General features: G+C 39.0%; 1 protein-coding gene across 1 annotated transcript in view; it reads left to right on the top strand.

Annotated features, from left to right (window-relative positions):
* Positions 1 to 15,090, top strand: part of NPEPPS (aminopeptidase puromycin sensitive) — a 101,219-nt gene that overhangs the window by 10,481 nt on the left and 75,648 nt on the right. Inside the window, 1 exon segment of the mRNA XM_007465136.1 lies at positions 811 to 895. Coding sequence (XP_007465198.1) covers positions 811 to 895 — 85 coding nt within the window.

Below are 15,090 nucleotides of genomic sequence, written 5' to 3'. Positions count from 1 at the left end.
TAAAAAAAAAAAAAAAAAAAAAAAAAAAAAAAGAAGTTGTTTTAAATCAAGTTTTAGTAGAAAAAAATGGCTTTTATTTAGCTCATTGGTCAGATCTTTGAATTCTGTGAAATACCTAAGTATTTATTATTGCTTTTTTTTATTTATTTTTTTTTTTTGCGGTACGCGGGCCTCTCACTGTTGTGGCCTCTCCTGTTGCGGAGCACAGTCTCCGGACGCGCAAGCTCAGCGGCCATGGCTCACAGACCCAGCCGCTCCGCGGCATGTGGGATCTTCCCAGACCGGGGCACGAACCCGTGTCCCCTGCATCGGCAGGCAGACTCTCAACCACTGCGCCACCAGGGAAGCCCTATTATTGCTTTTAATATAATCCAGATATTATAATATAATCTATTCAGAACTAGTCATTAATTTATACCGTTGATGCATATATATTTAGTGTTGGTTTAAGTGGTGTTTGGCAAGGGTCCCCAACCCCCGGGCCTCGGACTGGTACCCCCCGGGCCTCGGACTGGTACCAGTCCGGCCTGTTAGGAACCAGGCTGTACAACAGGAGGTGAGCAGCGGATGAGGGAGTGAAGCTTCATCTGCTGCTCCCCATTGCTCCCATTACTGCCTGAAACCCGCCCCCCCACCATCCATAGAAAAATTGTCTTCCCCGAAACCGGTCCCTGGTGCCAAAAAGGTGGGAACCGCTGATCTATGGGTTTTTAAAAATTGCCTGTGACATATTTTAGGCTGAGATGAAGATGTATGTATTATTAACCTAGGCTATTTCTGACATTGCCGATTTTTTTTTTTTCACCTTAGGTGAGGCAGGCAACCAATCAGATTGTGATGAATTGTGCTGATATTGACATTATTACAGCTTCATATGTACCAGAAGGAGATGAAGGTAAGCACTGTTTTCCCTTTTAATTTGCTGTCTCTGTGTTTATGTATAATATGTACTTGTATGTGCTTTTGTGTGTGTGTATACATAATATATACACTTGCAAATTAAGATATTAATGTTTGTTACTTTAGAAATAGGAAAATTCTTTAGATGTTCATAGGAGATATTTGAGTAATGTACGATAAAGGAAATGTAACAATTTAAATTCTACTTCAAACATTAACTTATTTTGTGACCCTAGGCAGATCACATTTCATGAGTGTAAAATAAATATAATACCAATCATGTAAAGCTGAAGAGTTATTTAAAAATTAAGTACTTTGGACATGAAAAGTTTCTCAGGCAGGCTTAGTTCATATGCAGTTTTCTTAAAGTTTTTTTTTTTTTTCTCTTGAAAAATAGATTAAAATTGAGATAGTGTTACTCATAATTGGGAGAAAAATATTTGCTTTATGAGATCTAATGTGAAGGTTAGAAACTAGATGATGGAGTTAATTACAGGGGAAGAATATGTTTAAAAGAAACATGGTATAGAATGTGAGGGAACTCAATTAGCATCTTTAAAATAAGAAATATTTTGGACCTTGTAATTACAGTAAGAATTAAATTGAATAATCAGTTTTGGCCTGAATTCTTATTCCCACATAAACTGCATTTTAAAAAGTTATCAAGTTTGGTATAAACTCACAAGTGTATTAATATTGGATCTGAATTACTTTTTACTCTTGACTTCTTGACATTCCTTGTTAAAATGGCTTACTGGTTAGCCTCTACTACTCAGACTTTTCCTCTTAGAAAGTCTTCTCATTTGATATAAATTAAGTTAGAAATTTGACCTTTTAATTTACATTTTGTATTGCTATTTCCCTTCTTTACATTATACTGAAAATAAGCATAAAAGTAACATTTTAAGGCCTGGCTATATTTTGTGGATTTTTCTTAAAATATCTTGTCCATAGAAAGATTAAAAAATGCAAGTAGCAGTTGAGCATATTATTGCCAAGAATTACTTATGTTCAGCTGATCGTAATTGAGATCAGCTGCTGCCATTTTAAGTTAGAGGAAGAGATCCTTCAAATGGACTTTGATTGAGTGCCAACTTTAAAAAAATTGTTTGGTAAATGAAAGAGAGATTGTTTAATTTCTTTAGCTGAAGAAAAATGGGAGCACCTTAGCTAGGCATATCAAGGCAAGCTTTCTTTGTTGTAGATAGAGAACATTTAAGTTCAATATAGGGTTTTAAAATGTTGTCAAGTTTGGACAGGTAGAACTAGTAAAATAAGTGTGTCCCCTCCAGCGGGCGTGGTTTCAGCTCAGGTTTGTTTTTTTATCCTCCTCTACTGAAATGCCAGGAAAGAATTCAGAGAATTTAAATGTTTGAATATGCATAACTGAATGGTGCCAAGCTCATAATGATCTGAATCTTAAGGAAGCCGTGTTAGTATTCTCAATGAAAATTCATACAGTAGAGAGGATTTGGAGAGTGATTCATATAAAACATTAAATTTTTTTAGATACATAAAATATTTTCTTCAGAGCTAGCTAAGGTACATTTCTCAATTTGTTCTCCTATAGCAGTAGGAAATACCTGGAGTCGTGTAAACCCACTTAATTTTAGGGTATAAAAGAATGGGGAGTTGTATTAATTTCGTGTCTTAAGGAGTCAGAACAGATAGATTTGGCCTTCCAGATATATACATAGCTTAATTTTGCCCTTAGATAGAGAAGCATTTCTTGATTTTTGTCTTATTAGGAGAGTATAATATTGTTTCTTTAGAAACTAATAGTTGTGAACTTGACTGTCAGCTCCTTCTAGGGCTGTATGCTGGTGGCAGGGTGATAAATGGGTTAATAGGAGAGATACCATTTTTTACCCAGCTAATCTCATCTAGTACCTATTTATGATTGCCTTCTGGAAGACTGTTTTACATATCTGTAGCCAAAATCTTGGTGCTTTAAGGTAAAATCAGAAAATGATTTGAAGGCGTGAAGTTGTTGCTTCTTTGTGTAAGTTTTTAACTGACGAAAAAGGCCATCTTGTGACATGTGCAGTAACACAGAAAGATCTATTGGCGTGTGTCTTTTTTTAAACTAAAGCACTGCCTTTTAAACAAATAATTTATTTTAAAACCTATTTGAAATCTTTGTAATATTTTTTAAAATGAGAAATCAGTAAGAAAAACGGCTGAAAACTGTTTTTTTACTGTTCTGCACTTCAAGGGTTGGTGAAATCATTAGCACTTAAGCCAGTGCAAGGAATGCACCTCCCTACACAGTGCAGGGATTAGTATTGTCATCAGCTTCTGCAAGAGAAATACGAAACTTTTGAGTGCCTGAACTCAGGTCCTGACAGGTAAAGAGTCTTTTAATTTATAATTAATAGTTGATGGCTTGGGCATAACCACATAGAGAATGATCACTTGAAAGTTTTGTACCAACTTTTGCCTTAGTATACTCTGTCAGGTATGTGTTTGCAGAATCAGCTGTGTAAGAAAAAGGTTTTCCATTGGTTACATCATATTTCATGCAGAGTTCTAATATATAGTTTCAGATCCACCAGCATCACTTTGGGTTATCCATAGAAGGCATGTAAATTTTAACACATTTATTCTTAAAGTAGGATTGTATATTTCAGTGTTACACATATGTGCGTGTGTGTTTAATGGAAGGATAAAACAAACAGCTTAGAAATACTGCCAAATATTAGAGCAAAACTATTCACTTCAAAAATAGGAAGGGTTCCTCACACTTGATCATAAGCTTTTATCCAACTGTTAGTAATCTATATTCTGTCATACACTTATGTGTGGATTAGTAAAAACATTAATAAACCATCTTCTCTTTGCAATAGAATTGTTCATGGCATTGTTCTGAAAATACATATGTGACTAATTAAGTGCTAGCCCTCAAAATCAGGAGGATTGAAAGAGAAGGGAATATATCCCTTTCTAATACAAATGTATTGAAATATATCGTATTTCATAAGGAAATTTTCAAAGAAGTCTGAGTATAACTTTAGTTACACAAGTAACAATATAGGGTAGGGGCCTAAAACCAAAGTTACTGTGGGGTTAAGCAAATAACAACCTTGAATGAATTGGGCTGGATGTAGGAAAGTAAGAATGTTGGGGCAGAGGCTGAACCAAAGAGTCCATGTCTCACGTAAATCTACTAACATTTTAAAGAACTTTTTCTGGCCAAACAGAACATTTTTGTGGGCCATATTGAGTTCTGTTGATTTTGCAACCTCTAAAGAGGGATTCCAGAGAACTGTGGTGTGTATGCATATTCTTATCACTTGGACATGAAGATAAGACTTGAACATAGTTAGATCCCTGGTTGGGGAACTAAGATCCCACATGCCACGTAGTGCGGTCCCCCCCCACAAAAAAGAAACTTCCCTGGTGGTGCAGTGGTCAAGAATCTGCCTGCCAATGCAGGGGACATGGGTTCGAGCCCTGGTCCGGGAAGATCCCACATGCCACAGAGCAACTAAGCCCGTGTGCCACAACTACTGAACCTGTGCTCTAGAGCCTGTGAGCCACAATACTGAGCCTGCGTGCCATAACTACTGAAGCCCACGTGACTAGAGCCCGTGCTCTGCAACAAGAGAAGCCACCACAATAAGAAGCCCACGCACCATAACGAAGAGTAGCCCCCACTCTCAGCAACTAGAGAAAGCCCGTGCATCAGCGAAGACCCAATGCAACCAAAAATAAAGAAAGAAAAAGGAAAACAGGGCTTCCCTGGTGGCGCAGTGGTTGAGAGTCCGCCTGCCGATGCAGGGGACATGGGTTCGTGCCCTGGTCTGGGAAGATCCCACATGCCGCGGAGCGGCTGGGCCCGTGAGCCATGGCCGCTGAGCCTGCGCCTCCGGAGCCTGTGCTCCGCAACGGGAGAGACCACAACAGTGAGAGGCCCGCGTACAGAAAAAAAAAAAAAAAAGGAAAACCAAAAAGAAAGTGTTTAAAAAAAAAAAAAAGAGGAAAAACCCTTATGAGATTCTTCTAAGTTCTTAATTGAAACTGATATAAATTATGTATATTATGCCATATTACTATTAAATATGTTAAGCAAATTGTTTTAGTTTGCTATGAGTTCCAGTGATATGTACTTTTAAAAAATTCAGAATCTAGCATAATAGCTCTTTTAGGTAGCTTTTAGTTTTTTGAGCACTAAAATGGCGTTGTTTTTGAGAACTTGTTTTTATTTTGTCTCTCGTTTATTTACTATTCCCAAGTGTATTGAGTTTGGGGATTTTATTTATTTGTTTGTTTATTTATTTATTTTACTTAGAACTCCCAGATTCCCTGGGGTGTTCTTTTTTTGTTTGTTTTTTAAATCTTTTGGCCATGCTGCGCGGCATGTGGGATCTTAGTTCCCCAACCAGAGATCGAACTTACATCCCTTGCATTGGCAGGGCAGAGTCTTAAGCACTGGACTGCCAGGGAAGTCCCTGGGATTTTTTTTTTTTTTTTTGGCCACACTGTGAGGCTTGTGGGATCTTATTTCCCTGACCAGGGATTGAGCCCAGGCCCATAGTAGTGAAAGTCCCAAGTCCTAACCACTGGACTGCCAGGGAACTCCCGAGTTTTGGGAATTTTGAAAATAAAGTCTCTTATATGCTATTACTGTTCTGAAGAATAGATGAATTAATGCATAAGCTAACCATAGTGTCCAGGCTACATTGAGGAACTAAATATTTTCTCAGTTCTTTGGTAACTATCAGAGCTGCCTGTTTTCTGAATTAAATTTTGTTGATTTTATTTTTTTAATTAAAAAACTTTATTTTTTAGGGTTTTAAGTTCAGTGCAAAATTGAGTAGAAAGTACAGAGATTTCTCATATAGCCCCTGTCCCCACACATACAGCCTGTCCCACTATCAGCATCCCAAACCAGAGTGGTAACATTTGTTACAGTCAGTGAGCCTACATTGACCTCGTTATCACCTAAAGTCCATAGTTTACATTACAGTTCGCTCTTGCTGTGATACATTCCATGGGTTTTGACAAATGTATAATGACATGTATCTACCATTATAGTCTTGTACAGTGGTTTTTTTTTTTTTTTTGCGGTACGTGGGCCTCTCACTGTTGTGGCCTCTCCCGTTGTGGAGCACAGGCTCCAGACGTGCAGGCTCAGCAGCCATGACTCACGGGCCTAGCCGCTCCGCAGCATGTGGAATCTTCCCGGACCAGGGCACGAACCCGTGTCCCCTGCATCGGCAGGCGGACTCTCAACGACTGCGCCACCAGGGAAGCCCTGTACAGAGTTTTTCAGTACTCTAAAAATCTTCCATGCTCTGCCTATTTACCCATCCCTCCCCTTGGCAATCACTAATCTTTTTCTATAGTTTTGTCTTTTCTAGAATTAGGTGGAGTCATGCCTTTTCAGATTGGCTTCTTTCACTTAGTAATACGCATTTCTTCCATGTCTTTTCATTGCTCAGTAGCTCACTTCTTTTTATCTCTGAATAATATTCCCTTGTCTGTATGTGTCAGTTTTTTTATCCATTCACCTGCTGAAGGTCCTCTTGGTTGTGTCCAAGATTTGGCAGTTATGAATAAAGGTGCTGTAAATATCCATGTGTAGGGTTTTGTGAGGACATAAGCTTTGAACTCCTTTGGCTAAATATCAAGTCGCATGATTCCTGGATCCTATGATAGAAGAGTGTGTTTAGTTTTGTAAGAAACTGCCAAACTGTCCTCCAAAGTGACTGTCATTTTGGATTCCAGTCAGCAATGAATGAGAGTTCCTGTTGCTCCACATACTCCCCAGCATTTGTTGTTGTGTCTTGGATTTTGGCTATTCTATAGGTGTGCAGTGGTATGCCATTATTTTAATTTGCAGGACCCTAATGACTTCACGTTGATCATCTTTTCATATGCTTACTTGCCATCTATATATCTTCTTTGGTGAGGTATCTGTTTAGGTCTTTTGCACAATATTAGTTGGATTGTTCTTTTTTTTATTGTTGAGTTTTAAGAATTCTTTGTACATTTTGGATAACCGTCCTTTATCAGGAGTGTCTTTCACAAATATTTTCTCCTACCCTGTGGCTTGAATTCTTATTCTCTGTAATGTTGTCCTTCTCAGAGCGGAAGTTCTTAATTTTAATGAAGTCCGGGTTGTCATTTCTTTCTTTCTTGGATTGTGTCTTTGCTGGTGTTGTATGTGAAAAGTCATCACCGTACCTAAGGTCAATTAGATTTTCTCCTATGTTATCTTCCAGGAGTTTTATGGTTTTGCATTTTACATTTAGGTCTATAATCCATTTTGAGTTAATTTTTATAAAAAGGGTAAGGTCTGTCTAGATTGATTTTTTTCTTTTTTTTGCATGTGGATGTCCAGTTTCCAGCACCATTTGTTGAAAAGATAGGTCCATTGTATTGCTTTTGCTCCTTTGTCAAGATCAGTTGACTATATTTATGTGGGTCTATTTCTAGGCTGTCTGTTTTGTTCCATTGATTATTTTTCTCTTGTTTCTCCAATACCACATCATCTTGATTACTGTAGCTTTATAATAAGTCTTGATCTTGGGTAGTGTCCTCTGACTTGTCTCCTTCAGTATTGAGTTGGGCATTCTAGATTGTTTGCCTCTCCATATAAACTTTAGAGTCAATTTAAAAATATCCACAAAATAACTTTCTGGGATTTTGATTGGGATTGGGATTGAGTCTGTAGATCAGGTTGGGAACAAGAAATATCTTGACAGTATTGAGTCGTCTTATCCATGAACATGAAATATCTTTTTATTCATTTACTTCTTTGGTATCTTTCATCAGATATGAATCTTGTACATATTTTGTTAGAGTTATACCTAAGCATTTCATTTTGGGGGGCGATAATGTAAATGATAATTTTTTTAAAGTTTTAAATTTATTTTTGGCTGTATTAGATCTTTGTTGCTGCATGTGGGCTTTCTCTAGTTGTGGCAAGTGGGGGCTACTCTTCTTTGTGGTGCGCGGGCTTCTCACTGCGGTGGCTTCTCTTGTTGCGGAGCACGGGCTGTAGGCGTGCGGGCTTCAGTTGTTGTGGCTTGCCGGCTCTAGAGCGCAGGCTCAGTAGTTGTGGCACACGGGCTTAGTTGCTCCGCGGCATGTGGAATCTTCCCGGACCAGGGCTCGAACCCGTGTCCCCTGCATTGGCAGGTGGATTCTTAATCACTGCGCCACCAAGGAAGTCCCTAAAATATAATTTAAAAAAATTTTCAGATACCACTTATTCATTGCTGGTATATGGGAAAGCAGTTGACTTTAATGTGTTAACCTTGTATCCTGCAACTTTGAACTTTGTATCCTGAAACCTTGCTTTAATCGCTTATTAGTAACAGGAATTTTTTGTTGATTATTTTGAATTTTCTACATGACCATATCATCTGTGAACAAAGACAGTTTTATTTCTACCTTTCCAGTATGTATACCTTTTGTTTCCTGTCCTTTTCTTGTCTTGTTGCATTGGCTAGAACTTCCAGTATGATGTTGAACAGTAGAAGTGAGAAGGGACATCCTCACTTGTTCCTCATCTTAGCTGGAAAGCTCAGAGTTTCTCATTAAGTATGATGTTAACTGTAGGGTTTTTGTAGATATTCTTTATCAAGTTGAAGAAGTTCATCTTTATTCCTAGTTTGCTGAGTGTTTTTATCATGAATGGATGTTGGATTTTGTCAAATGTTCTTTCTGCATCTATTCATTTGATTGTGTGATTTTTCTTCTTTAGCCTGTTTCTGTGATGGAGTACATGAATTTAATTTTGAACATTGAAACGGCCTTGCATATTGGGATAAATTCCACTTGGTCATGGTGTATAATTCTTTTTATATATTGTTGGATTTGATTTGCTAATATTTTGTTGAGAATTTTGCATCTATGTTTATAAGAAATATTTATTGGTCTGTAGTATTCTTGTAATGTCTTGTAATGTGTCTGATTTTGATATTAGGGTAATGGCTGGCCTAATAGAATGCGTTAGGAAGTGTTCCCTCTGCTTCTATCCTCTAGAAGAGATTGTAGAAAACGGGTATAATTTTTCTTAAATGTTTGGTAGAATTCACAAGTGGACCCATCTGGGCCTGGTATTTTCTGTTTTGGAAGGTTATTTCTTTTTTGACCTGTGTCTTATCTAGACGTGTGTTTAATCTCCAAGTATTTTTGTATTTTTTTTTTGCGTTACGCGGGCCTCTCACTGTTGTGGCCTCTCTTGTTGCGGAGCACAGGCTCTGGACGCACAGGCTCAGAGGCCATGGCTCACGGGCCCAGCCGCTCTGCGGCATGTGGGATCTTCCCGGACCGGGGCACGAACCCGTGTCCCCTGCATCGGCAGGTGGACTCTCAACCACTGTGCCACCAGGGAAGCCCAATATTTTAGTATTTTTTCAAGCTATTTTTCTTTTATTGATTTCTAATTTAATTCCATTGTAGTCTGAGAGCAGACAGTTTATAATTTTTTATTCTTTTAAATTAGTTAATGTGTGTTTTATGACCCAGAGTGTGGTCTGTCTTGGTGAATGTTCCATGTGAGCTTGAGTAGAATGTATAATGAGCTATTGTTTGATGAAATAGTCTATAGATGTCAATTATATCCAGTTGATGGATGGTGCTGTTTAGTTCAGCTGTAACTTTACTGAGTTACTGCTGCTGGATCTGCGTGTTTCTTACAGAAGGGTGTTAAAATCTCCAACTGTAATAGTAGATTCATATATTTCTCCTTGCTATTCTGTCAGTTTTTGCCTCATGTATTTTGACACTCTGCTGTTAGAGGCATACATATTAAGGATTGTTATGACTTCTTGGAGTATTGCCCCTTTTATCATTATGTAATTCCCCTTTTTTATTCCTGATAAGTGTCCTTCTTCTGAAGTCAGCTCTGTCTGAAATTAATATAGTTACTTCCACTTTCTTTTGATTAATGTTAGCATAATATATCTTTTTTTTTAGCATAATATATCTTTTCCCCATCTCTTTATTTTTTTTTATGAAACATATTTTAAAATTCTTTTATTTATTTATTGTAAAAAAAATTATTTATTTATTGACTGCGTTGGGTTTTCATTGCTGCGTGCAGGCTTTCTCTAGTTGTGGCGAGCAGGGGCTACTCTTTGTTGTGGTGTGCAGGCTTCTCATTGCTGTGGCTTCTCTTGTTGTGGATCATGGGCTTCAGTAGTTGTGGCTCACAAGCTCTAGAGCACAGGCTCAGTAGTTGTGGCACATAGGCTTAGTTGCTTCATGGGTTGTGGGATCTTCCTGGCCCAGGGATCGAACTCGTGTCCCCTGCATTGGCAGGCAGATTCTTAACCACTGCACCACCTGGGAAGTCCCATCTCTTTATTTTATTCTTTTTTTTTTACGTGGGAGCACAGGCTCCGGACGCACAGGCCCAGCGGCCATGGCTCACGGGCCCAGCCGCTCCGCGGCATGTGGGATCTTCCCGGACCGGGGCACGAACCCGTGTCCCCTGCATCGGCAGGCGGACTCTCAACCACTGCGCCACCAGGGAAGCCCCCCCATCTCTTTATTTTTAATTTATATGTGTCTTTATATTTAAAGTGGGTTTCTTGTGGACAGCATGTAGTTAGGTCTTGTTTTTTGATCTGCTCTGACAGTCTGTTTTTTCATTGGTGTATTTATACCATTGATACCTTTTATGGTTTTAATTGAACATTATATGATGCCACTTTCTCTCCTTTCTTAGCATATCAATTATATTCCTTTTTTTAAGTTTTTTTTAGTGATTGCCTTAGAGTTTGCAGTATACATTTACTACTAATTTAGTCTACTTTCAAATAAGAATATACTGCTTCATAGGTAGTGTGAGTACTTTATAATAACAAAATATTCCTAATTCTACTCTCCCATTCCTTGTGTCATTGCTGTCATTCATTTCCCTTATACATTTGCATCCACACAGAAGCCAACATAATCAAATACATCACTGCTATTACTATTTTGAACAAACTATTATCTTCTAGATCAATTAGGAATAAGAGAAGTAAACATTTTTATTTTTCTCTCATTTACTCATTCTCTGATGCTCTTCCTTTCTTTATTGTAGATCTGAGTTTTTGACTTATATAATTTTCCTTCTCTTTAAAGAACTTGTAACATTACTTGTAAAGCATGTCTACTGGCAAGAGATTCCCTCAATTTTTGTTTGTCTGAGAAAGTCTGTTTCTTCTCACTTTGTAAAAAGACTTTACTTTTTCTTTTTTTTTTTTTAAGACTTTACTTTTTAAGAGCAGTTTAGGTTCACAAAAAGATTGTTTTTCCTTCACTTTGAAGGACAATTTTGAAAGGTACAGGATTCTAGGTTAGTAGTTTTTCTCTCTTGACACTTTAAAGATTTCCTTCCACTCTTTTCTTGCTAGTATGGTTTCTGAGAAGTTGAATGTAATTCTTATCTTTGGTCCTCTGTAGGTAAGGTGTTTTTCTTTTCCTCCAGCTTCTTTCAAGATTTTTTTTTTCTCTAGCTTTGACTTTCTAAATTTTGACTCTAATATGCCTAGGTGTAATTGTTTTTTTTTTTTTTTTTTCTTTCCCCTCCGTTATCCTTCTCTGAGCTTCCTGGATCTGTGGTTTGGTTTCTGACATTAATTTGGGGAAATTCTTAGTTATTGCTTTAAATATTGCTTCTGTTTCTTTCTCTTTTTCTTCTCCTTCTGGTATTCCTGTTACATGTACGTAACACTTCTTGTACTTTTCCTACAGTTCTTGGATATTTTGTTGTGGTTTTGTTTTTTTCAGTCTTTTTTGTCTTTGCTTCTCAGTTTTGGAAGTTTCTAGTGTCAAGTCCTCAAGAGCAGAGATTCCTTTCCCAGCTGTGTCTAATAATGAGCCCATCAACGATATTATTTATTTTCTGTTACAGTGTTTTTGATCTCTAGCATTTCTTTTTATTTCTCAGAATTTCCATGTCTCTGCTTGCATTATCCATTGTTAGATATTAATCGTACAGGTCTGATAATTCCAACATTCCTGCCATATCTGATTCTAGTTTTGATGCTTGTTCAGTCTCTTTAAGCGGTGTTTTCTGCCTTTTAGTGTGCCTTGCCATTTTTTGTTGAAAGGCAGACATGATGTACTAGGTAAAAGGAACTGCAATAAATAGGACTTTAATAATGCAGTGGTAAGGTAAGAGGGGAGCGGAAGCATTCTTTAGTCCTATGATTAAATCTTAGTCTTTCCGTGAGCTTGTGCTCCTGGTCTGTGAGCTTCACTGGTGCTTCTCAGGTTTTCTTACCCCCTTAGGTAGAATATTTCTTACCCCCTTAGGCAGCCCCCTTTAGGAGGGGCTGGAGTTGGGCATTTACTTTACCCCAGGTAGGTTAGGCTCTGATGGAACCCCAGCAGGTTAAACTCTGGTAAAATAGTTTCTTCTGAGGGCAGGTTTTGTTAAGAACAGAATATTCTAGCATATTTCAGAATGGTTTCTTTTCCCCTCCCCTTGCCGGAAGCATGAGAGGATTTTTCTCTGATATTTACCTTTAGGACCTGGTACAGCTCCTGGAGGTAAGACTCACAAAAAGCATGAGGGTCTCCCTATGACTGGGTCCTCCTGGAATTTTAAACTCTCAAGCTTGTCCACACTGAGCCTCCAGCACTTCATCAATTACAGTTCAGGTATTCCTACCCCAGCACTAGTTGCCAGGGGTGATTTCTTCTTGTGGGTTTCTGCCCAGGTATGTTGTGATTTTCTGTATCTGCCTGCCTCCAGTTTTTTCAGCAGTGGTTTGCTCTTTGTCCTCACTTCTCTGGTGGATCTAAGGAGAGCTGTTGATTTTTCAGTTTCTCCAGCTTTTTACTTGTGTTGTTAGGATGGAGTGGCAACTTCTAGGCTCCTTACATGTAAGGCCAGATATCAGAAATCCTCCTAGTGGTTTTATTTTTATTTCCAATATAAAAGGTTGCATTCTTAAAATATAAAAGCAATATGTGCCCTTTTGTAGACATGTGCTTTCATTTCTCTTGGGTAAATACCTGGGAATAGGGACTTCCCTGGTGGCACAGTGGTTAAGAATCTGCCTGCCTATGCAGGGGACACGGGTTCGATCCCCAGTCCGGGAAGATCCCACATGCCACAGAGCAACTAAGCCCGTGTGCCACAACTACTGAACCTGCACTTTAGAGCCCGCGAGTCACAACTACTGAAGCCTGCTCACTCTAGGGCCCGCATGCTGCAACTACTGAGCCCGCATGATACAGCTTCTGAAGCCTCTGTGCCTAGAGCACGTGCTCCACAACAAGAGAAGCCACCGCAATGAGAAGCCCGCACACTGCAAAGAAGAGTAGCCCCTACTCACCACAGCTAGAGAAAGCCCATGCGCAGCAATGAAGACCCAATGCAGCCAAAAATAAATAAATGAATGAATGAATAAAAACACTTAAAAAAAAATACCTGGGAATACAATGGCTGCATAATATGGTAAAGAAACTGCCAGTTTTCTCAAATGGTTGTACCATTTTATACCCCATCAGCTGTGTGAGATTCAGTTGCTCCATATCCTTGCTAACGTTTCTTTTTTTTTTTTTTGCGGTACGCGGGTCTCTCACTGTTGTGGCCTCTCCCGTTGCGGAGCACAGGCTCCGGATGCACAGGCTTAGCGGCCATGGCTCATGGGCCCAGCTGCTCAGCGGCATGTGGGATCTTCCCGGACTGGGGTACGAACCTGTGTCCCCTGCATCGGCAGGCGGACTCTCAACCACTGCACCACCAGGGAAGCCCTCCAAATACTATTTTTTGAAGACTTCCCTTTTCCCCATTGAATGAATGGTTTTAGCACCCTTGTTGAAAATCATTTGACTGTATGTGCGAGAGTTTATTTCCAGGCTCTCCGTTCTATTCCATTGGTCTATATGTCTGTCTTGATGCCAGTACCACACTTTTGGGGGTTACTGTAGCCTTGTAATCAGGAAATGTGAGACTTTCAACTTTGTTCTTTTTCCAGATTGTTTTGGCTCTCCTTTGAGATTCTGTTTGAATTTTTGGATGGGTTTTAAAATTTCTGCAAAAAACACTGTTGGGCTTTTGAGAGGGATTGCATTGAATCTACATATAGATCACCTTGGCTATTGTGGACATCAAACAATATTAAGTCTTCTAATCCATGAACAAGGACTGTCTTTCCATTTATTTGTATCTTCTTTAACTTCTTTGAGCAACATTTTGTAGTTTTTAGTGTGCAAGTCTTTCACCTCTTTGGTTAAAGTTTTTCCCTAAGTATTTTATGTTATTTTTGATGCTATTGTAAATAGAATGTTTTACTAATTTCCCTTTGAGATTGTTCATTATTTTTAAAATAACTATTATTAATTTATTTTTGGCTGCATTGGGTCTTCATTGCTGTGTGCAAGCTTTCTCTAGTTATGGTGAGCGGGGGCTACTCTTCATTGTGGTGTGCGAGCTTCTCATTGTGGTCACTTCTCCTGTTGTGGAGCACGGGCTCTAGGCCCGTGGGCTTCAGTAGTTGTGGCATGTGGGCTCAGTAGTTGTGGCTCGCGGTCTCTAGAGTGCAGGCTCAGTAGTTGTGGGGCACAGGCTTAGTTGCTCTGCGGCATGTGGGATCTTCCCAGACCAGGGCTCGAACCCATATCCCCTGCATTGGCAGGTTCTTTTTTTTTTTAATAAATTCATTATTTATTTATTTATTTTATTTTTGGCTGCGTTGAGTCTTCGTTGCTGTGCACGGGCTTTCTCTAGTTGCAGCCAGTGGGGCTACTCTTTTTTGTGGTGTGTGGGCTTCTCATTGTGGTGGCTTCTCTTGTGGAGCACGGGCTCTAGGCGTGTGAGCTTCAGTAGTTGTGGCACGTGGGCTCTGTAGTTGTGGCACGTGGGCTCAGTAGTTGTGGCTCACGGACTCTAGGGCGCAGGCTCAGTAGTTGTGGCGCATGGGCTTAGTTGCTCCGCGGCATGTGGGTTCTTCCCGGACCAGAGCTTGAACCCGTGTCCCCTGCATTGGCAGGTGGATTCTCAACCACTGTGCCACCAGGGAAGCCTGGCAGGTGGATTCGTAATCACTGCGCCTCCAGGGAAGTCTTGAGATTGTTCATTGTTAGAGTATGGAAAAGCAACTGATTTTTTTTTTTAAAGGTTATCTCCCTTTTAAATTTATTATTTATTTATTTATTTATTTATTTATTTATTTATTTATTTATTTATTTATTTATTTATTTATTTATTTATTTATTTATTTATTTATTTAT

The sequence above is a fragment of the Lipotes vexillifer genome, unplaced genomic scaffold (genome assembly GCF_000442215.2).
Source record: "Lipotes vexillifer unplaced genomic scaffold, Lipotes_vexillifer_v1.1 scaffold591, whole genome shotgun sequence".
Taxonomy (NCBI): domain Eukaryota; kingdom Metazoa; phylum Chordata; class Mammalia; order Artiodactyla; family Lipotidae; genus Lipotes; species Lipotes vexillifer.
The sequence above is the reverse complement of the archived record's forward strand: the minus strand, read 5'-3'. Positions and strand labels throughout refer to the sequence as shown.